Source organism: Dioscorea cayenensis, chromosome 13 (genome assembly GCF_009730915.1).
Source record: "Dioscorea cayenensis subsp. rotundata cultivar TDr96_F1 chromosome 13, TDr96_F1_v2_PseudoChromosome.rev07_lg8_w22 25.fasta, whole genome shotgun sequence".
NCBI classification, from domain to species: Eukaryota; Viridiplantae; Streptophyta; class Magnoliopsida; order Dioscoreales; family Dioscoreaceae; genus Dioscorea; species Dioscorea cayenensis.
Window position 1 is genome coordinate 7,165,311 of NC_052483.1, and position 23,815 is coordinate 7,189,125.

A 23,815-nucleotide genomic window follows, 5' to 3' on the forward strand; every position below is an offset into this window, starting at 1 on the left:
TATTATTTATTTTTTGAATGAATAATGTTTATTCATTAGTATTTTCTTTAAATAATTATTAATAATTATACTTATTTAAATAATTAAGACTTGAAAGAAAAAAAGGAAAAAAAACTTGTACTTATTATCTTTTATCATAATCTATCATCAATTCAAAAAAAAGCTAAATATTGTGAACCAAAAGGTTGGATGCTAGATTTGATCTTTTGAAAAGTGCTAATGGTAGAGCCTTTTGTCTAAATTTTTTATCTAAATATGACAAAGATGAAGGACTTATATGAAAAAGTATTACCCTATAAATTCTCTCTCTCTCCCACCATCTCTTTCTCTGTGAGGTTTTAGGGTTTAAGATTGGGACCATGCGCTTCGTGCCATGATGCCTCCCCGATTAGGGTTAGGGTTAGGGTTTGGGCTAGGGCTTCTTCTGAGGAAAGGGAGACCTGTGAGGAGGACAAAGGATTACTGCTTTAATTTTCTTCCCTTTCTTCATCGTCGCTCGGTCTCTCTTGGAGGCTGGCGAGCCTTTTCCAGCTATTCCGTTGAGCAGTTCTCCGATGATGAGTACGAGTGCGAGTTCGAGGATCAGAAGGTCTGCGTTCTTCTCAGCATATTATAATTGTAATTGTTGTGTCTTCTTGTTTGCCTCTATTGGGCATTAATCCGAGATTTTTATGCGTTTTGTGCTTTCATTTCTTTGAAAAAAATGGTACGTTTTAAAATCATGGGCTTCATGAATTGTGAGAAATGTTGTTGGTTTTATTCGTTTTATCACAATTTGTGGGTTGTTAGATGCCATAAGGTGAAGGTGGCTTATGGTGATGAAGTCTAGATTTTGACCGGAGTGGGAGGGAGACGCTGTGTGTTAGACGAATGCCTTATAATGAAAACTGAGCTCTTTAGATGATAATAATAGTTCAGTAGTAACATGCATCTTTTCTTTTCTTTTCTTTTCTTTTCTTATTTTATTTTATTTTTATTTAATAGCCAAACTGCAAGTCTGCAAGTGTTTGGGAAAATTGTGAATATTTGTGCTTTTGATGAATCATGAAGTATTTCTTATACATGTCTGAAACTAATTGTTTTACACTCTTATGACATGAGAATTAGTTACTAGTGTAAAAACTCTTAAATGATCAACCATGAGTAGGAATGACAAAGGAATTGCTCTGTATATCTACTAGAAGCATATAAATCCTGAAAATGCTGAATTGCAGCATAGCATCAGAGATGATTCTCTGAAGTGTTTGTTAATTTGCAAATCCCAGCAAGAATAAAATAAAGTGAAAATTTGCATGGTAGATAATACTTTAAGTAGTGTTTCCATATTCTTGTAAAGTTTCACATTTTCTATACCTTTTAGTTTATGCAACTTCTGCAATGATATCTAGATCTAAATACATGCATCTTCTTGTAGCCATCCTCATCAGTGGCCAACATAGATGAGTGGAGGTGGAAACTTAGTTTGCTTTTACGGAATACTGAAGAACAAGAGATAATTTCTAGAGATAAAAGGGATCGCCGTGATTATGAGCAAATCTCTAACCTAGCAAAAAGGATGGGCCTTTACAGGTAGTGCTTTACTTTCAATCCCTTCCATTTTATATATACATGAAATATATGAACTGGATTACACTTTGTAATTCACATTTTCTATATAGTGAGCTTTATGGGAAGGTAGTAGTTGCCAGCAAAGTACCTTTGCCAAATTACAGGCCTGATCTTGATGACAAGAGGCCACAGAGAGAGGTAGATTCTTTTTTCTTTTTAATAAAGTTATTTGAATTCAGTTTCATATTGGGGGAAAAAATAATTATAATATACAGTTCAAACATGTAGTTGCTTTGCTGAGTCTGAGAAGAAGAGTTTCTAGCATAAAAATTAGAAATTTATAACAACTCTTGGGCAGGTTGTTATCCCACTCAGTTTGCAAAGGAGGGTTGAGGGTCTACTGGAAGAATACCTTGATAGATTCCAATTGACATTTGGCAAGAGCAGAGGTGATATGGGAGCTGATTCTTCAATCCAGAATGTTGAAGATGTGGGTCCTGATGAAAACCAGGAATTCTTTGTTGATGATTTAGTCATGGAAAAGATTCTTCAGAGAAAGAGTTCTCGAATGCGTAACTTGCAGAGAAGCTGGCAGGTTCATCATTTCCCCCTTACTGCTATTAGTAAACTTCTTGCATGCTTTGTAATTTAGGTTTTATTATAAGTCATGACCTTTTAAAAGTGTTTATCCTGATAAAATGCCTAATAATTGATAATTGCATATAGATACGAGTTGTGAAATATCTATTTGTATATATGCCTCATTGTGTTTTGGTAATTGCTTTAAACAGGAATCTCCTGAGGGCATCAAGATGCTAAATTTTAGGAAATCTCTTCCTGCATACAAGGAAAAGGAGAAACTGTTGTCAGCGATTGCACGGAATCAGGTTTTACTTTGGAGCTGAGATCCTTCCCTAACCAGTATGTTAAGCAATACCTTATTGGTGTTTAGTGTAAGCTTATGCAATTATAAGTTACTCAGTGGGATGATACAACTTGCATTTACATGGATGTGATATTCAGGTCCCACTGCTTGTTGGGGTGTTTGACACTGCAAGTAAAATAGGGTCAATGATCCATAAACAGACTTAAAAGTGATGTTACATTTATGTTGAGTTGATGTAATGACAAATGTCTAATTTTTAGACATATATTTGATTAATTTAATCTTTGAAATAGTGCCAAATTGTATTTCCCTGTTAAACTGAAGCACATTTCTTACAATTGTAATCGTGTGAATATTAGGCAATTGCTTACATTTTGGGGGATGCATATCACTGGTCTCTGAGTAAAGATAAATTTAAATAATTATGTTGACAGATATTGATGATTGCTAAGTATAATGGTTGGTCCTCATTTGTAGTAGTTCTAGTCTGAGTTGCAGAAGCTATTTTTGGTGGTTTCACACTTGCGCTACACATAGATTTGCAATGTGATCATATTCTCATAGCGTGTTTGTATGTAGCATAACTCTCAGTTGTGAGTAATCCATCCAAAACTGGGGAGACATTTAAGATAAACAACTCTTGTTCTCTATTATTTTTCCTTCCTGGTTAATTAAGCCTTTTAATATTTGGAAATGTCTCAGAGAAAATTGAATTTGGTCTAGAGCATTTAAGCTGTATTGATGATTGCGTATTGGCTAATCAAAATTACTAATCATGTTGAATTTTTTAGTTCTTTTGCGAATTTGGATTTAATGGATTGAATTTTCCATGGATGAGTCTTTAGATTCACAATCATTAAACATTTTAGTGTTTCTACAGTTACTGTTGTGGCTGATGTTAATAATTGATAACAAGCTAGAATGTTTCATAATTTTAAAGAACAAACAAAACCTTTAGCATAAGTTTATATATCATCCTTCAAACTTTCCCGGAACAGGAGACACTATAGGACTTCATTATAATTTGTTAACCATGAGTTTCTTCACTTTAGCTGGTTACACTGTCTCAAAATTTCTTTTATGTTGTGGCAACACTCAAGCATGTGCAGATACCTTCTTTATTCAAGTGATACTGTTGCTCCAACAGGTTGATTGCAAATTTAGCAGAACCATTTGATTTTCCTGACAGGTCGTAGTAATTTCTGGAGAGACTGGTTGTGGTAAAACTACTCAACTTCCACAATATGTCTTAGAATCTGAAATAGAGTCTGGTCGTGGGGCTTTCTGTAATATTATATGTACGCAGCCAAGAAGAATATCTGCTATGGCTGTGTCTGAAAGAGTATCTGCAGAAAGAGGAGAGAATTTGGGTGAATCTGTAAGTTTTCCTTAATCCAGTGTCATTATTGTTGTGGCTTTTCTTCTTGCCTTCATACAGTTAGCCTTTTCTGTTAGGTTGGTTATAAAGTTCGATTGGAGGGAATGAAAGGAAAAAATACACACCTTCTTTTCTGTACCAGTGGTATTTTGCTAAGAAGGTTGTTGGGGGATCGCAATTTGAATGGTATAACACATGTTTTTGTTGATGAGATCCATGAAAGAGGCATGAATGAAGGTGCTCTTTTAAGAAAATAATTCATATTTCATATTGTTATCGAATTGTTGGTTCTGTTCTTATCTTCAATGCCGCTTCTTAAAGGAAGTGATATATACTCATCCTGTTTATGCATTCTTTTGCAGACTTTTTGTTAATTGTGTTGAAAGATCTCCTTCCACGCCGTCGTGACTTGAGGTTGATATTAATGAGTGCCACCTTGAATGCGGAACTTTTTTCAAATTATTTTGGTGGGGCTCCCACAATACATATTCCTGTAAGCTCTTCTTAAAATGAGAGTATGCTGTAACTTTCATTTGCAATCACTCCAGTTTATCCTGTTTATGCATGTTTGTTATGTGTATGTTTTTTTGTGATGAGCTGATAGTGGATGGACTTTTAGGTTTGATATAATGGTCAGACTGAATGAAGTTTTTGACATATTAAATTCAGCTATATAAAACTAACTTTTCCTGCTGAATGTGCTTTTAACTGAATGAGATTTTGTGGTTTCTGATGGCAAGGTCATAGTCTGGTTTTTCATGGATCTTACCTTTGAAAATCGTTCTATTATTCAAAATTCAAATTACATGCTGATTCTTGAAACACTGGTTTATGGCAACTTCACAATTTGCTATAAATCAGCTTCTAGTTGAAGTATCATTGTTGAAATCCAGGCATTTTTTTTAGTTGCAGGATTCTAGGGCCAATATTGTCTGGTCAGGTTATTTAGTTTAAAGTTTAAATTGATGGTTTAATATTTCGTGCTGAATTTATGAATTTTAATATGAAATCTCATCAAAGTTTTCTGTACCTTATCTATTGTCTGATAAATCTTGTCAAGTTATTTAGTTTAAAGTTTGAACTAACAGATAAATATTTGGTGTTGAATATGTAAAGATAAAATCTGAACTTGTGTAGAAGAATGAAAGCATAAAAGGATTTTATACCTTCAATTTTCTTTAGTTAACCATGTTTGGAGCATTTGTATCCTTTGGGTGCTTTTTACCTTTTCCATTGTTTCATAACATGTTTTTTTCGTTGTCTTTAGGGATTTACTTACCCTGTAAGGGCACATTTTCTTGAAGATGTTTTGGAGAAAACTGGATATAAGTTGACATCGTTCAACCAAATTGATGATTATGGCCAAGAAAAGATGTGGAAAACACAGAGGCAATTAATACCACGGAAGAGAAAGAATCAAATAACTGCATTGGTTGAGGTAAAATAATTTTGGAGTTATCTATGGTCTGTCGTTTTATGTTTATTGGTTTTTTATAATTTTGTTTTTATTTCTGGACAGGATGCTCTTAAAATGTCTAGTTTTTGAAAAGCTACAGTTCCAGAGCACGTGATTCTTTGGCTTCTTGGTCACCTGACTGCATAGGATTTAATCTTATTGAAGCTGTTTTATGTCACATATGTAGGAAGGAACAACCGGGTGCTGTGCTAGTTTTTATGACTGGCTGGGATGACATAAATTGCTTGAGGGATCAGCTTAAGGCACATCCTCTCTTAGGAGATCCTAATAGGGTTTTGTTGCTCACATGTCATGGCTCTATGGCTACGTCAGAGCAGGTAATGTTTGTTTTCATTTTCCCCCTTAATTTCTTTTCATCTGTTTTGCTTGAAGCTGTCAATTTTGCCTGATAATATTTAGCTCGTTTTGGGCCAAGTCTGTGTCAGTGATGTCTTAATGATGCGTGGATGTCTTTGTCTGCATTGTGAAGTTAAACCAGAAGAAGATGCCAACTGCAAAATAGTCATCTATCTAGGACCAACTTGATATCTATTCTAGATAACATTTTGGGTGCTGGTAGACAGCAGCCATATCTAGGACCTGATCTTTCCAGTTGTCTAAGTTTAGCACGAATATTTGATTAATATAGTAAAATCCACTTAACTTTGGCATATTTCTCCAATGACAACTGCAACTTTCTTTTCCTTGAAAAGGAAATAGCCGCCTTATCTTTGTGGTTGATGAGGTCCCCAACTTTTTTGTCTAGATGTTAAATTCATTATGGGCTTGTCAAGTATAGACTCTAAAATTAAACGCTCTAATCATGCTTCTAATGCTCTGTGAATTGGTAGTATGGAAGATGGGAAACTGGTTTTGGATGCTTAGTTAGATGTTGCTCCTTCATTTTAACAATGTTATTCAATGCAGACAATGTGGTATAATTTTTCTCTTGAGGTATTGCATATTTGTAGGTATTTATATGCTACTTCTATCTCAATTGCTTGTGAAAAGCACTGTGTTACCATGCAAATTATAACAGGGTCGATATTGTAACATCTGGCTTTGAAGAATTTTGTTGGCGTAGAACAAATTTAGGTTTCTTTTTTCTTTTTCTTTTTTGCATGATATTTTTACTAAGTGAGATTTATTATCTATGCCATTATTTTGAATTACTACCAACTTGTCTGATTTTGGTTGCAGAAATTAATTTTTGAGAAGCCACCACCTAATGTACGGAAAATAGTCCTTGCTACAAACATGGCTGAGGCAAGCATCACAATCAATGATATCGTTTTTGTGGTTGATTGCGGAAAAGCTAAGGAGACCACGTATGATGCTCTGAATAATACACCTTGCCTGCTTCCATCTTGGATTTCAAAAGCGTCTGCACGGCAAGTAAGTTTTACCTTTTCTTCCATTTTATTGCTTTTTCGCAGACATGTGAATTTACACTTTTGTATAATTTTGGCAATGCCACCTTTTGAAACATAGTTAAATGAGATCCATGCCATGCTATTCAATATATATGCAAGCTAACCACATGTCCTCAAAACATAATATGTTGATTGTTGTCCCTTGCATTTGTTAATTGTTTGCTTCCTTGCTTGTTCATAGCTTCATATCTACTTGTTATTTTAGTGTGGTTTTAACTTCATTTTTAGTTCAAAAATCAAGGTCCTTGTGCAAATCATTTTGGTCACTTGTTCTCTTGGGCTTGTTGGCTCTAAGCTTAGTTGGTTTTTAACTGTAGGGATTAATGTTGATCATCAAGGGGACATGTTAGTGTAAGTTGTGACCGAAGTAACCCTATTCTTGTGCCAATGTTTTATAAGTGTGTGACAGTTTTTGGACTAGCTAATCCCAAATTTGACGTTTGCTTTATGTTAGACTAGGCTAGCCTGAGTTGGTTAAGTATTGGGGTTTGGGTGCTGGGCCAGTCTTAAACATGGTTTGGCCTGACTAAATTCCAAGCAAAACTGGCCCTTGTCTATTTCACGGCTCAGTCATTTTGTATTCTAAAAATGTTAAAGTTCAACAAATGTAAACATGTGAAATTATCTGATAGCTTTTAAAAAAAATATAAATGAAGGGCAAATTTTTGTAACTATGAAAACATACTAATTATCACCCATTTATAATACTTTAAAACAGTATCACACATGCACAAATTGCTGAAAATGCGGTTTATGTTTGGAAGGGGATCTCTTACATGCACATTTTCATAACAAGCCAATATTTGTGAGATTGATTTGTTCCCTGCTTATATTATAATGTGAAATTCAAATGACTGCCATTGCACTGTAGGTCTATCATGCAAACAGGTCAACCCTAAATGCAGTGTGCAGATGTATGAAGTGTATTTCCCTCCTAAAGACTTGACATTTAAACCACATCTAATTTTAGCAACTGTTTTTTTTTTTTTTTTTTTTTTTTTAATGGTTTTATTATTTTCCTGCTGCTACCTACCATTTGTAGAGAAGAGGCAGGGCTGGTCGTGTCCAACCTGGAGAGTGTTATCATCTCTACCCGAAATGTGTATATGATGCATTTGCAGAATACCAGCTTCCTGAGCTTCTGAGAACTCCTTTGAACTCTTTATGTTTGCAAATAAAAAGCTTGCAACTTGGCACCATTGGAGAGTTTTTGTCGGCTGCATTACAACCTCCAGAACCACGTGCTGTAAGTAATCAAATTTATACAATTAATCAACTTGCTGTTCAGAGCCACTGTCAAATTACTTGCTCTTTGTATTTTCTGCCTCTTATCTAATGTTGCAAGCAATATGGTGGCCTGTGGCTCTTCACCTACAAAATATAAGGAATGCATTTGGTGTCATTTCATATATACTAATAATCTTCCTGACTTTATTCTTCTCACAATGTTTCCATAGTCATGTAACAATTGTGTTTAGAGTTGATTTTGTTTGGGCAACATTCCAGTGTGTGTGTGTGTGTGGGTGTGGGTGTGGGTGTGGTTGTTTGTTTTATGCTGACACCTATTTTTTGATACTGCACTACTTGAATCTGGGCATTAAATTTTGGTTGAAGTTGAAGTACCTGAAAGTATGCTCGGTAAAAGTTAGGAGAGGAATTAGATTTATATAATAAAATCTGTTCCCAAGCCATCATCCTGATCGATTTTGATCCTGTGTTTAATGCCATTTTTGCTGTGGTGAATCTTCCTGCTTCTGGCTATGAACGTCAATAATACATCCTACTATTTGTTTTACTTGCCGCTCTTTTTGAAAAGCATGTTCTTGTCCTCATTATCAATATTTTTAAAGTTTGGATTGGGTTTTACTGGTTAATAACAAAGGACTGCAGGAGTTAGGCTTGATGGATAAATATTTGGATGTCATGTATAATTTTTTTTTTTTTTTTCTCTTTTCTTGCATTAAAGCATTCTCTTGACCACTTCTTTATTTCTTTATTTTTGAGTATGTCTTACTTATTGAGTTGAACTCTTGAATGTGCTAGGTCCATAATGCAGTTGAGCTCCTAAAGATGATCAGGGCATTAGATGATAAGGAAAACCTTACTAATCTTGGTATAGTTTCTCAATCCATCACCTGCATAATAGATGCTAGATGCAGGTTTTATTGTGTATTAAGATGATGCTTGATTTCAGCCTGTCTAATGGTGTATTGTATCTTACACAAATTATTTGGTTTCTTTGGATTCTACAGGGCGCTTCCTTTCTGTGCTTCCAGTTGATCCAAAGCTGGGGAAGATGCTTGTCATGGGTGCTATCTTTCATTGTCTTGATCCAATTCTTACAGTTGTGTCTGGCTTAAGTGTTCGAGATCCTTTTCTCTTACCCCAAGATAAGAAGGATGTAAGTGCATGCAATTAGTAGTTACATGTCCATGATCATTTCATCCTTTTTATGTACATTGTGAATTTAACATGTAAGGAGTGAACCCAGCTGAAAACCTACATGTTAGTGTCCCTGTGCATTATCATTTGCTTTATCTGAGCCACCACATGTTGGGTTAAGCTAAGTAAATTTATTTTCTTACAGCTATCTCTGACAAAATATTACTTTTTTTCTCGAAATTAGTTGAACTTCATACGTGGAAGGGAAGGATTCATGTAGCCAACTTTAATTGTTGGGACTAACGGCTTGTTGTTGTTTTAGTTGAACTTCTTAGGCTTATTATAATTCCTACTTTTATGTAGCCATCTTTTATTTTTTATTGTTAATTATTATGGTTCCTGTTTGAGCATAGGCATTGCACACTTGATATATGTTCACTTTTGGCTTTTGTAATGTTTGTTGCAATTGGAGACTTTTTAATTCTCCATGCAATCTTGTTTAAAATAAGGTGAAGATAAGTAGTGCTTCAGTAGGTTGTTAATCAGCTCTCTCTCTCTCTCTCTCTCTCTCTCTCAGTTAGCAGGAACAGCAAAATCAAGATTTTCTGCGAAAGACTATAGTGATCATATGGCTCTTGTTCGTGCGTTTGAGGGCTGGAAAGATGCAGAGAGAGAAGGCTCTGCTTATGAGTACTGCTGGAGAAATTTCCTTTCAGCGCAAACTCTTCAGGCCATTAATTCTCTCAGGAAGCAATTTCACTTTATCTTGAAAGATGCTGGCTTATTAAATGCTGACATGGCCATTAATAATAGTTTGAGCTGCAATCAGTCATTGGTCCGTGCAATTATCTGTTCTGGTCTCTTTCCTGGGATAACATCTGTTGTGGTTAGTTCTGTTTCTCATGGATGCCATTTTTCTAATGTGTGCCTTCTATTCTAGGTTAGTGACTTTAAATAATTCTTCCTACAGCACAGGGAGAAATCAATGTCGTTCAAGACAATGGATGATGGCCAAGTGCTACTATATGCAGTAAGTTAGAAGCTAGTTGGGCTACTTTTCTTCAGCAATTCTTATGTTTATGCTAGGCTTATGTTTTTAAGGATAGATGGTTGTGTTAAAATCAAGTTATAGTATTCTTCTTTTTTTTTTCCTTCCAACAAGAGATGCTTGTCTTTAGGTTCTTGGTATGCTGAGGATCAAGATAACATTCAGATTTTCTTCATTGAAGATTTAAGGGAGTTGTAGGAACACTCATTTCCTATTCTTTGTATTGACACCTTTGATCTATGTCTTCTCTTTTCCTTGAACTTAACCAAACTATTTTTGGCTAAAACCTCATGGGAGTTGTATTTTGTAGCATCTGCCAAGCAAATTATGCCCTAATCGCATAACTGAGTAAATGTGGCAGGGAATCATGGAAAGATGCTTTTTGATTTCTTAATTGCTGGATGTAGTTGAATACTTGAATGTCTAATTTGTCTCAATGCGGCATTAGTAAGAAAGCCAAGATTGCTTATTTGTGCTTTTAAAAGCTGACAGGATGCTGTTCACTATATTCATTGTGTATCACCATCATTCCTGACTATCTTTAGTGATTTGAAGCTGCTTAGTCTCTCATGACTTGTTTTATTACTGAAAAAAGTTGCATGCATGTTTATTTGATGCGTGTATCTTCATTACTCTTCATAGCTTCTTTAGAGTGCGCATATGTTCCCACATGCTATATAGAGCATCATGTTCATAATCTCTATGGTATGATATGAATTAATATTTTTGACAGACTTATGTAAACTGATATAATTGGCATATTGCTGATAGACTGAAACAATAATATTTTGTGCTTGATATGCATCTACTACAGAACTCTGTGAATGCACGGTACCAGACTATTCCATACCCATGGCTTGTCTTTGGTGAGAAAGTTAAGGTCAATACAGTCTTTATTCGTGATTCAACTGGTGTGTCTGATTCCATATTGATCCTTTTCGGTGGGTCACTTTGTAAAGGAGAGATGGTAAGTTCTTAATGGGTGATACCTTCTCTTTTAGTTATTTGTGCCATGAGTTGGGCTCTCATTAGATTGTCGATTTACTTTGTAACAATTGCATTTAGGCTGGACACTTGAAGATGTTGGATGGCTATCTTGACTTTTTCATGGATCCTGGTTTAGCAGAATGCTTTTGGAACTTGAGGATAGAGCTCGATAGACTTCTCCAGAGGAAGGTATTTTCCTGTCTTCAAATGGGATGACTCTGCCATCAAATATAAACAAGTTAAATAGAAATTTGAGTCTGAAAGACTCCGATTTGGTTTTCCTCCCATGTGTTATTTACCTTCTATTCATCAATTGTTACAAATCCATCTACATGAGCTGGATAAAAACATGACAATCTTGAACTTGAAAGGATTTGTGTCTACATGCTCAATCTTCAACATTATTATCTTGGCAATAGTTATGAAATTTTCTGTGTTATATTGACTGATGGATACCCTCATCTGTGTGCAGCTTGAAGAACCCAGCTTCGATATCCACAAAGAAGGGAAATACCTGATGCTGGCCATGCAAGAGCTAGTTGCCGGAGACCTATGTGAAGGGAGGTTTGTATTTGGCCGGGAAACAAAACGTGGCAGGACTAGCAGCACCAATGAGAATGACAACAAGCACAAGTTCCTGAAGGATGGGATGAACCCCAAGAGCCTGCTGCAGACTCTGCTGATGAGGGCCGGACACACCCCTCCGAAGTACAAGACAAAGCACCTGAAGACCAATGAGTTCAGGGCAATAGTTGAATTTAAAGGGATGCAGTTTGTGGGGAAGCCGAAGAAAAACAAACAACTTGCAGAGAGGGATGCTGCCATTGAGGCATTAGCATGGTTAACACACACATCTGATAACAGCCACCAGAATGAGGATGATGATTCCCCTCTTGACATCACTGATAACATGTTGAAACTTCTTAACAAGAGGAGGTCAAGGAGGCGCACATGATTGATTTTGATTTTGATTTTGATTTTGAATAGATGCTTTGCATGTTCAAGGGCTGAATCACGGATTAGTATGCGACTTGACATGCAAGACAGTGGACTGCACCAGCTACTTTGCTTTGATTTGCTGCTAGCCATTCACTATGTGCCATTGTTAGGCAGGCCTTTTTCTGGTTGGCTCCTTTGGTGCTAAAATATACGTGTCTGTTAGCTTATTGTTCAATATATATATATATATTGGTAATTTATTATTGTTATTATTATTATTATTATTATTATTATTATTATTATTATTATTATTATTATTTTTGTTTGGGAGCATGTATTTTAAAATATTGGTAATGATAAAAAATTGTTACGAATGTAAATGGACAGTAATCTGATATATGGAAATAATGGCAACATCGATGCTCTCGCAGCAAATAAAGCAGCAAGATGCACAACATTTCAAGTTGATGGATCATACGTCTCCTTTGGAAATTGGAAGGAAGGGTATAGCATTTTAATTTTCAACTTTGCAATATTCTACCAACGACCAAATAATCTATTGGTATATAAATCGTCGATAGAGCTTTTCACCAAATAATAAGAGTTCGAATTTCGGCTGATGGTATATTTCTGAGAGATGTGAGCGGTGGTTGTGTGCGGGTGATCTCAACGCCTATATATGTGCGGGTTCTGCTTTTACTTGTTTCATCAAAGTTTGTGCACGCCCTTGACGGTTTAATAGGGCCTTCGGACTGTCTATTCTTTTTGTCCCAAAAAAAAAAAACTTTGCAATAATCAGACGCCATCAATTTGTAACCATGCATGAGGTTATTCACTTTATTAGATGGTTACTCATTCTGTTTCAAAAATTCTTTATCATTGCGCTTTTTAGTCTTGTTTGCTAATAGTATAACGCATGTTTTGGTCAATGAGATCCATGAAAGAGGCATGAATGAAGGCACCCTTTTTGGAGAAAATATTTCATATTTCATGTATGTTGTTATCAAAGTCGTTATTTCTTATATATTTTCAATGCCACTTAGGAGGCGCTCATTTCAAGAAAAATGAGGGAAAAGTGAGAGAAAACGGTCTGACTTTCCCCACTTTTGATGTTCATTTGTGCTGAAATGGGAAAAGTGGCACTTCTCCCATTTCCGACTGAAATAAATTTTGAACTAAACCCATTTCAGTATTTTTTACTGAAGTGGGAGGAAGTGAATCAATCTATAAAAACTAACTTCTTTTCACTTTTAAAGTCTTGTTTGAACTTATAAAACTTCATTCAACACCTAAATCCTTCGGTTCTATTATCACTTTCTGACAAATAAACACATAAGTCTTAGAAGTGATATCACTTACCCCCACTCGAAAAAGTGCCCAGACTTCCTCGTCCCCGACTCTTCTCACTTACAATGAAATGAACGCCCCCATGTGATTTATACCAGGGGTGATGTTTTTAAGAATAAATGGTCGCATGAAATCTCAAGTTATATTATTTTTGTTTTCTCCCTCCCAAAAAGTCATTTGCCCTTTGATTCATGGCATGCCATGGTACCATACCTGAGGATGGATTAAGACATTTAATGTAAAAGCTAGTATATAATAGGAGGAGAATTTTGCACATAATTTTTATTAATGTAGACTAAAATAAAATAAAATAAAATTCCTAAGGAGGTCCTTTGGTGAGTATTAAAAAAAAACCTACTAAGCATATGGACGTAATGAATGACACATATAATAACTGTCACTAGCACTATGATGAGAGGAGTTCCTATACGGTTCATATGTCATTTTATTCAGGAATCATACTGATAGCTACACATAAGTTGGTAATATATATATATAATTATTATTAGTAGCAATTTCAGCAAAATTCTATATAAATATAATGGATAACAATTACCACTCTATTGTCCCCTTGCAGCTTTCAACCTCAAAATAAATACCAAATAAACAAACAAAAGAAATTAGAAATAAAAATTAAAACAGAAGAAAATTGGACCATATGATTGAAACACAAGAAGAGGTTTAAATAAATTCCAATATAACCACTAGATGCGAGTTGAGTTGAGTTGAGTTTAACAAACTACACAAGAAGTTATGTCTCCTAGGAAATCATGGCATTATATATAGACACAAATATGGACATAGTGAAACAAGGAAGATAAACAGTGTTGTGGATCATGATCAACAACATCTCATCTCAATCAAACCTGTACATAACACATTGTGCCCTTCCCACGCATATGCAGCTTGGCCCGGGCGATTCCACTGAAAGAGTTATGCACAACGACAGGGAAATAATCACCTTATAGCTCCGAGGAGATTTGCACCATTAAGCCTCACGCCCTCCCTTTGCTGCATTGCAGGACAAATTGCACAAGTCAACAAGAGTGAAACAAGGAAATATTTGCCAAGAACATAATAGGACAGGTAGAAAGACAAAATTCAAATGGCTGTTTAATGTAAAAATTAGACCTTGTTCAAGTATATGCAGAATCACCTAGGTAAGGAGGTTTGGATAGTGATATATAACAAGAACATGTCAGAGATTAAGAACACTGAACGGGAACCAAGGTCTTGCATTTATAGATTGCTTGTAAATAGAAATAGCAATCCAGAAATCTGCAGAGCAATATCCCTATATATATATATATACATTTTTTGAATTTTGGCTATGGGGATCACACTCAAGTTTCAACATACATTCACAGAAAAGAAAGGACATCAAGACACAGTATGGCTTGGGTAAGTGCTCACAAAAGATGAGAGGAACATGAATATGAGTGTAGAAGGCCCTCTAACATCAGGTATGCACAACTAAGTGATCATGGAAAGCACATCTCCCGTTTAAAAGAATAAAAAGCCAACAATTTCCTATGCTAGGTTGTAGTTTTTCTTAGGGTGTTTTGCCTCAGATACAACATATCACATAAACATGTTATTGCTCCCATCCTGGGGCGAAAAAGGCCATTTCCAAAGCATCATGATCTTCAACATTGGCATCAGACTGGTATCCTCTTTAATGTTAATAGAAAACCTGGAAAACAGGAGTAAAATGGCTAAACCATTCTTGTTCTACACAGGCAATGAGGGCCAAGACCAGGAAGCACTGAAAAACTGTGTCAGGCTGTAAACATTGGTAAACTTGCATGCCATAGCCTTAAGTGTTAGTTATCATTTCAATTAAATCATTTGACAGCCTACACAAATAAAAAAAATCCAGTTTTTTTTTTTTACAAGCTTTTACCGATGTGATAAATTGGTCCCCCATCGATATATAAGTAAATTTATGCTTCTATGAACTCAACTATTATTATATCACAAGTCAATTGCATATTTGAGAAACATAACACAAACAATGAGTTATTGATGGTGCCAATCATCCCAAGAAGCTATGTATCATACCGTATCTCGGAGATCAACATCTCTCAAATAAGCCCGCTGAAGATTTGCCCTGTTCAAATTTGCACCACCTAGCTTCGCACCCTGCATGCCATAGAAGGTATATCATCTTAAGTCTCAGGAAACTAAATTGGAAAGAGCAAAAGACAACAATTGTTCAAATTTGCTCATAAAGAACTAAAAGCATAAAAATTCGTGCTATTTTTAGTGTTTAAATTAACTTTTCTCAGTCGTTATATTCAACAGCTGTTTTTTTTAATGTTTTTTTTTTAAAGAACAACACTTACCTAGGGTTTGGTCAAGGATCGACGAGATGAAAATTGGAAACAATTAGGTATGCCCGCAAAATAGGATCAACTGATATCTTATTCAAGCTCTTGATGTCACAAAAAAAAGTGGTTTATAACAGTAAGAAAATATGATTACCTTAAGATTGGCTCCTTCCAAGTTAGCACCTTCTAGATTAGTATCAGAAAGCTTCGCATTCTGAAAAATTAATGAGAAATGTTTATTCAGTAGCTAAAATGGTAAAGAGATGAAAATCTGTTTCTGAACAACCAGACGATGCAGAAGCTAAAGGTGCCATTGGATGTAATGGAGAAAAACAGTAAAAATCCAAATAATGAAAAAAAAAAACCTGCAAATGAGCTGTCCGTAGATCTGCCTCACATAAGCTACCACCAATCAAGCATGCATCTGCAGGATTATGAAATATAAGTCCACCACTAATGAACCAAAAAGTGTTGGTAAGTCACACAAATTCAAGGAATTACTTTAAATTACCTCCACAGTGAAGATATCTACATAATTGTCTTTCTTTCATCATGAAATAGCCAGCTAATGGTCCAGATACAGGAAAAAGTAAAAGGGGAGAATGTAGGTCCATTTGGATTGGCATCTCAAAAAAACTCTATTTTTCAAAACTGTTTTCCCCAAATGTTTGGGTGCGGTTCTTGAGAAGCACATTTTGAGTTGTAAAAGTTGTTTGGATGCAAAAAAGACAGACCCTTTTTTTTTATGTAAATGCACCAAAAAGGACATGTAAAAAGAGATTTATCATAAATTTATCAAATTAAACAAAACAACAAAGTATGGCTACTAATCACCTCTAAAGAAGAGGTGTGCCTTTTACTCCCCAAAGACCGAAGGTTCTATAGATTGAAACCTAAAGCAAGTTGAATGCAAGCCACAATGAAATTAATGATCCATCATGGATTCAACAAATTAAAAAGTCCAGATCAAAAGTTTAAAGTATGTCATTGCCTTTCTCTGGTGACTAAGACGCACATAGACAAAGATCTGAGGCGAGAAACAAGAAAGGGTCCAAGGGGATCAATGGAAAAGATGGGAGGAGGCGTGCAGGTTAGTATGGATTGAAGGGATCAGGGTTGGAATTACATTTTCTTAAGGGCATGCTAGTCAGAATATTAAACATGCGCTTTTTTTCAGATGTTGTGAGAACTTTCCCCTGAAGCACCAGTAAGAAGCCACTTTCTTTCACAAACAGGTTGAACACCATAAAAACAGAATACTCAGGTTAAAAGCGCAATAATCACCTTGCAGATTTGCACTTTGAAGATTAGCTCGATCAAGTATAGCTCCAGAGAGATCTGCACCGATAAATTCACATCTGTAACAGGAGGATTAAAAGATGTCAGACTCAAATAAGTGATTAGAGAAGAAATGCCAGGACAATAAAGAAACAAATGAGACATCTTCCACTGAAACAACTTGCACTATGAATGCTCTGATTTTCTTCAGAATTTTCAAGTGCTTCCTTACAGATTCACAGCCTTAAACAAATTTTCATCTTGGATGACATGAAGCAACTTTCCATGAATTTGGACGCATGAAGCATTGAAAATAGTAGAACTATCCAAATCAAAATGATCAATAACTAGTTTGCCATTTAAAACAATTGCATTTTTTCTGGCATCTCATTATATATATAAAAAAAAACATCATTTTGAAAGGAAAAAAAAACTATACATAAACCATCTATCAAAAAAAGCTTCTTACTCACGCAAATACGCATCTTGAAAATCAGATCCATGTCCTTCAACATTCTGAAAAACACAAATAAATTGCAGTCACTGAAATAACAAGTTGGAAAAAACAGCATGCTACACAAGGGCCAGACAGTTCAGATGATGAAATTTAACAAAATTTGTTGGAAGAAAATTGTGCTGATATTTATGGAACAAAATTTAACATTTCCCCATGGCCATGTAAACAGTGAAGGAATGTGACGCTCTACATTAAGTTTGGAAGCAATGACAAGTCATTGATAATGAAATGGGAAACCAACCACTCACTAAAATAATCATAAACACAACATACCCCAAACTTGGCTTTCTGGAGATTAGCCCCTCTAAAGCAGGTTTTCTGGATACACGCATAACTGAAGTCGACAAATGAAAGATCCTGCATAATGAATATATCATGCAATATAATGAATAGATCATGCAATTGCCCACTAACACAATCATGTTGAGCATACAAGCTCAATAAGAAAAGTAAACTTTAACTGTTATCATCAAAGTTTTGAGCATTTATATAGAAAACCAGAAAAGGTTTAATAACATTTTCACTAATTACTCAATATAGAGCAGGAAGGAAAAAGTTAAGGTGTTTGCTGGATTAACTTTTCCAACTCCTGAATCATCCAAGTACACAAGCAAAGGTAAAACATGTGAAATATTATTCCAAGCAAAAGAAAAATATATAACCTTGATCATATCTACATGCACTCTATAAAAATGTCAAATTTATAAACGCATGACTATCTTTTTGTGCACAGAGACATGAAATTATTACTCAAGATCAGTGTTATTAAAAGCGAGAAAGGCGATCGCCTAGGCGCTCAGGAGAGGCGAGGCCCTAGCGCCTCAACACCCTTTGGGCGAGGCGCCTTCAATGAGGCGAGCACTTTTTGCCGGGCACCAGGCATTAAAAAGGCACGCCTGTCTTATTTTTCTTGGTATAGACCTTTTATTTAATGCTTTCAATTAGTGTTTATTGGAATTTTAAAAAGGCACATTTACTAAAAAAAAGTATGAAATAAATTTAGGGGAGAAAAATTAGGTGGTTTTAAAAAGGCACGCTTATTAATAAGTAAGGAAATAAATTTAGAGGAGAAAAATTAGGAGATTTAAATGCATAATTGCTATTTTTTAAAAACTAATGATTAAATTAAGGAATTAACTAATCAATTAGAGCTAATTGAAGAGGTGGCAAGATTAGCACTTGCCATAAAAGTCTAAAAAAAAGGACAACATACAACAAAAAAAAAAGAAAAAAAGATGAAGATGGAACAAGATTGGTGTTTTAATGGAAGCATGTGACTTTAATTATTCTAAAAATTATATATATATATATTAACTAGCACTTTACTTCGTTCGGGCGAGCGCCTTTTATGGCGCCTCTCGCCTCAGGCAATAAAATGTCTTAGCACCTTAAGAGCGCCTAGCGCTTTTAATTACACTGTCCAAGATCTGGTTTAAGTCATATGTGTTTTGTTGGTCGCCACACAAAAAATTCATCAAATAACCAAATACTTGAAAAGATGAAAGCATACTCCCATATAAATTACCTCATGTTAGCCATACGAGCTTTTTTTGTCATAATAATACTAGATAACAACCCATCCTACAACTGAAAAGGCGGTAGCTGTACTGACAAAACTTCTCCAAAAAGTCAAGAACTTTAACATCGACACAGAAGACCAGATGATTATTAACTATTAAGTCCTAACCGACACCAGGAGCAGGGTGAGCTCATGATTACTATAAGTCTATAACAACAGAGATTCTTGTTCGATAGAAACAAATTGCAATCTGTACTATGCACAAAGCAAGAGTAAGTCTGTGTTAGGCCTGGCTGATAAAGATTTATCTTTGATTCCCATCAGTCTGGCACACTCAACAAAATGAAACAAAATAAATAAAACTAGATAAAAATAAAAATCAAACCTAGGAGTTGTAATGATTTGTAACCTATTCCAAAGTAATAAAAACAAACAATGTCATTCTTGCTTGTTAAGCCAGAGTCACATTGCTGCAAGAAGCAGGCGTTTGCAAACCCAGGCAATTCATCTTTTTTACAGATAATTCTAGAACATAGGAAGAATGATCAAAAGGTGATGCTGACAAGAATAATCATGCATAAAGACTTGGGTTATGTTTGAAGTCAGAAGGATAATGAATTTGGGAAAATTCTATAGAGCCCTCTATTGAAAATAATATTTATAATCAAGTTCCTTCCAATCAGCTAAAATACTATATTCAACCCCTTGCTAAAATAAAATTTATAATCAAACAAATAGCATACACCAATACTAATATTAGACCTACAAGTATATGCATATGTTATTGAGTGTTATTCAGGAAACCCATGTTTGTTCATGCTCGGCTAATTAGCTTATTTATGAGTGTAAAATCTTCATTCAAGCTTGCCTCATTTATTATCCAAAAGAGCTTGAGTAAGCAACAAAACCCAATCCATAACTCAAGAAATTCATGAATGGCTTGGCTTGTTTGAAAGCTCTAAGTAAAACTATCTTGTTCAGCAAGCCCATAGAATGTGAAGTAAAGGCTTGAACTCCGCATTCTTGAGAACTTACAAGTTTAGACAAATTAAGACCAGAAAGGTTCACCCCGCGAAATCTGACTCTCTCAGATTGTATGCACTTGATAACATCTTTGCGCGTCAATTCAGGCCCAGAACCATCTTCCTCTTTTTTCCTATTCAATTGCATGTTTATATGCTCAACAAAACCCTGTCAACCACCGGGAGATTGTTAATCATATTTCCACGATTGCCAAATATAAAGCTCTCAAGAGTGCAGAACACTAATTTGTTTTGCTCAATATTAAAGTCAGACCATTTCAGATGCAGTTTTAGTCAAAACATATCAATGTAGATGATACTGGCATAAAAAGATAGCACAAATTATAAGGCAAAATTGAGCTATTTAGGCCTTACTAATTTACTAATTCATAATCACCAGCCTGTTTAACATACAAACAAGTTTCAATTAACCACAGCTAGGCTAATCTTATTCGTAATTAAAGTGTGAAGTAGCAATCATCAAGTAAATTCCTACTTAATCTAAACATGCCCTCTAAGCAGGTATAAGTAGAAATTATCCAATCCTAAAGACTGCCACACATGCAGCTGCACTCAAATTATTAAATTCACTGACTAATAAAACTCACTGTGCAGATGCAATTTTACCAAATTCTCCTCTTATAACTAGAAATAAATGAGAGGAGAGGTAGTGATTTACAAGTAATTGATAGTATTCCGCTTCTCGCAACAGCTCCTGATATTCTGCTTCTATGAGAATTGGAATAATTCCGTCTCTCAACCAATTCAAAATGTGCCGGAAATGTTTGCCATCCCTATCAACAAATACAACCCCCTGCAACAATTCAGTAATATAAGAAATAAAAGTAAGATTCAAACATTTTAATGCAATTTAGCTAACAAGAACTGAGCAAAAAAATAATATCAAATTAACCATCAATCTACATTTAACTTTTACCAGAACATCACCAACACTATTTGACCATCTTGTTGAAGATTGATATTATCCCTTTCGATAATGGCCCTCTAAGTTTTTATTACACCTATATCATCCTAGTATCCTATTATTTTCAATAACACAAGCAATAGAGTACTTGAATAATTGATTTAACTGATAAGCACATATAGACAGAAAAGAATACAGTGAAGAAAACGTAAAGCAGAATAATATGCTTAACTTTGCAGTTACAGCTCAATGTGCACAAGGAGGCATGATTTAATAGGGTTTTTTATTTGGGAAGATGGAAACACAAATAAGTAGTAGATTGCAAATGACAAATGAAAAAAGAAGCAGGAGTAGAAGTACTGTTTCAGGGTCTTCAGACACTGTGTGCCGGCCACTGAACATTGCCGCAAGCATTGAGTGGGGTTCACGCTGAGTAAGTGTGTCAACTGTTGTTGAGTATCTCTTTCCGCCTAAAAGCAATAAAAAATATTTCTAAGAAGCCACTAAACAAAGAAATGCAGATACGTAATTTAGAGAATAATGCTGAATTCAACATGACAAAGATAAAATAGAGAATCATGTAAACAGAAAAAGCTTTAACAAGTAAACTCAATAAGTAGTTTTTTAATTATCAGGCAAGCTCCCAAGAATAACAGGTAATCAATGTGGGACTTCGAAATTTGATCAGGAAATGTGATGCATCCCAATGATTGGCCAATGCATTGAGCACATCCATCTTATTGAATCAAAATCATACTATCACAATTAAGAGCAACTAGATATCAAAACCGAAATCCAATCACCAAATGCAAGCTTCAGCAGACTACAAACCCTAACAAAAACCACCCGTCCTAACCAAAACTCACAATTCACCAAATCACCACATAGATCACAGCAGGAATTCACTCTCCAATCAACCCGGATTTAAAAAGACACAAATTTAACCATTTTTCTCGCCACACAACCTAGAATTACAAATCCATATCTCAAAAGCCCTAAATTCCACAAAGCCATCACCAGGCACGCTGCTACTTCAACAACCACTTATCAAACCAAAAGCATAGCCATTTACGTTCCAGAAAAGATCAAAAATCCCAAAAAAAGGGAAAAAAAATCATAGATTCCGCCGATCAGAGCCAACAAATCAAGTAGATACCTTGAAAACAAAGAAACCCAATAAGAAGGGTTAAAGATCGATATACCTATATCGAGGAGGACCTTCGAAGACGACCATGGAGCACTAGAGCCCATCTGCCAGCCTTCGAAGAGATCCCCCACCACCGAACAAAGAAGGAGAACAAAGAAGTAAAACCTCTCCCTCTCGTCTTCTCAATTCGACAATTCATCAAGAGACTTACCAAATTCCTATATTACCCTCATATTTTTTAAAATGCCAATATTACCCACCTTCCCTTGTTAAAATACCAATCTTGCCCTCACATCGATCATCAACCATCTTCATCCATCCGACGGTTCGGATCCTGTCGTAATTATATAGACACACACTCTTTAAAGTAGAAATGCATACAAATTTATGAACGAAAATTTACTAAACTCTTCCTTAAACTTAAAAAAAAAAAAAAAGAAAATTTATAAACCTTAATTATTCAATCATTTTATAATATATGAGTAAATTTTCGTAAAAATGACTGTACTTTGGATTTATTTCAAAATCAAGGTCCAAACTTTAATTTACATCAAGTTGGTTACAAAACTCTGATTTCGTTTCACCGACGAGTGACCCAATCTTTTCTAGCCTATATTTTCTGGCGTGGCTACTGGGAATTCTCTGTCAGCACTTAGCGTTTTGAGCTGGCTGCCAGTTGGCCCCCTTCCATGTCAAAGTTTGTTGCCACGTCAGGGAAGCTTCGCCACATCACCGCCCATGTCAAAATATTTTTCGCCATGTCGTCAACCTCAGCCACGCGTACAGGGGGCCATCCATTGTCTCGATATGGTGCCCTTGTTTTTGGGGCTAATGCAAAGACAAAGAAAGACATGGGAGAGAAATGACTACGAGAGCCAAAGGGTGTAGGGGTGGCGTTGCCAAGGTCGCCGACGTGAATCAAGTGAGGGAGAGAGGCATAGCTGGCACGTGGATGAGTATGATCATCAGTTCAAACAGAAGGAATAGGTTTTCACCGTGAAGATGTCAGTAAATTGGGAAATAAGATAGTCTTGGCAAGAAGCTTCGGAATAGTGTAAGTGCTTCTCTTAAACCTTGCATTCTTGTTGACCTCTGTTCCTTTGAAGCCTTATTTGAAGTTTAGCTTTGTTTAAGAAGAAAATGTCAACATAGACAATATAAAAAACCCAAAAGTCAATTAAAGGGGTTTAGTTCTATTTTGTGATATCTGCAAAGTAATCACCGTGCAATTAAAAAAAATGTGCAACTTGTCTCAGGGGAGAAGAAGTTTATGGGCATGTGTGTATAGATAATATAACAATATAAAAATGAGTAAAAAATAGTGGAAGTAGTATTATATGCGTAAGCAATATAATAATCATTAGTGATACAATATGGTTTAGTTGATTCAAATGCCATGAAACCTCTTTTCTTTTTTTTTTTTTAACTAGGAACACATGTAGAGGAAAATTCACCAGTGTATTAATTTAGCTTGTCTTAAATTTTTGCGCCATGCTATTTTCACAGAACATTGAATGATGTTTTCAATTAACTTTTGTGTTACTATTTAAAATTGTATATGATGCTGATTTAGGTCAAAACCTTCACTATTTTGTATTACTTTTTTTGTTACCATTTACAATTGATGATGATGGTGTCTGATTGGATTTTCCATAGGACCTTGACTGTTGTTT

At 35.3% G+C, this 23,815-nt stretch overlaps 2 protein-coding genes across 3 annotated transcripts; one reads left to right on the top strand and one right to left on the bottom strand.

The window, feature by feature from the left end:
• The first annotated feature begins 341 nt into the window (after positions 1-341).
• On the top strand, positions 342-12,209 carry LOC120274689 (DExH-box ATP-dependent RNA helicase DExH3-like). The gene is given in 20 exon segments (XM_039281217.1): positions 342-589; positions 1,415-1,569; positions 1,659-1,746; positions 1,907-2,143; positions 2,340-2,435; positions 3,624-3,812; positions 3,890-4,049; positions 4,175-4,305; positions 5,080-5,250; positions 5,332-5,355; positions 5,358-5,606; positions 6,469-6,663; positions 7,744-7,947; positions 8,745-8,814; positions 8,954-9,102; positions 9,661-9,969; positions 10,054-10,113; positions 10,946-11,098; positions 11,197-11,307; positions 11,591-12,209. Coding segments are annotated over 20 exon segments (3,450 nt in total). The 5' UTR covers positions 342-373; the 3' UTR covers positions 12,074-12,209.
• Positions 12,210-14,066: 1,857 nt separating this feature from the next.
• On the bottom strand, positions 14,067-22,325 carry LOC120274782 (FH protein interacting protein FIP2). 2 transcript variants are annotated; one of them, XM_039281319.1, is made up of 11 exons: positions 22,198-22,325; positions 21,356-21,465; positions 20,750-20,884; positions 20,084-20,239; positions 17,803-17,886; positions 17,486-17,528; positions 17,019-17,072; positions 16,100-16,158; positions 15,889-15,948; positions 15,466-15,546; positions 14,067-14,415 (listed from the first exon to the last, which is right to left on the bottom strand). In XM_039281319.1, the coding sequence occupies exons 1-11, from the start codon at positions 22,244-22,246 to the stop codon at positions 14,362-14,364; spliced, it is 885 nt and encodes a 294-aa protein (XP_039137253.1). In that variant the 5' UTR covers positions 22,247-22,325; the 3' UTR covers positions 14,067-14,361. The 2 variants fall into 2 exon arrangements, with proteins under 2 accessions (XP_039137253.1, XP_039137252.1); XM_039281318.1 differs by having other exon boundaries at positions 17,019-17,092; positions 17,482-17,528.
• Positions 22,326-23,815: the final 1,490 nt, after the last annotated feature.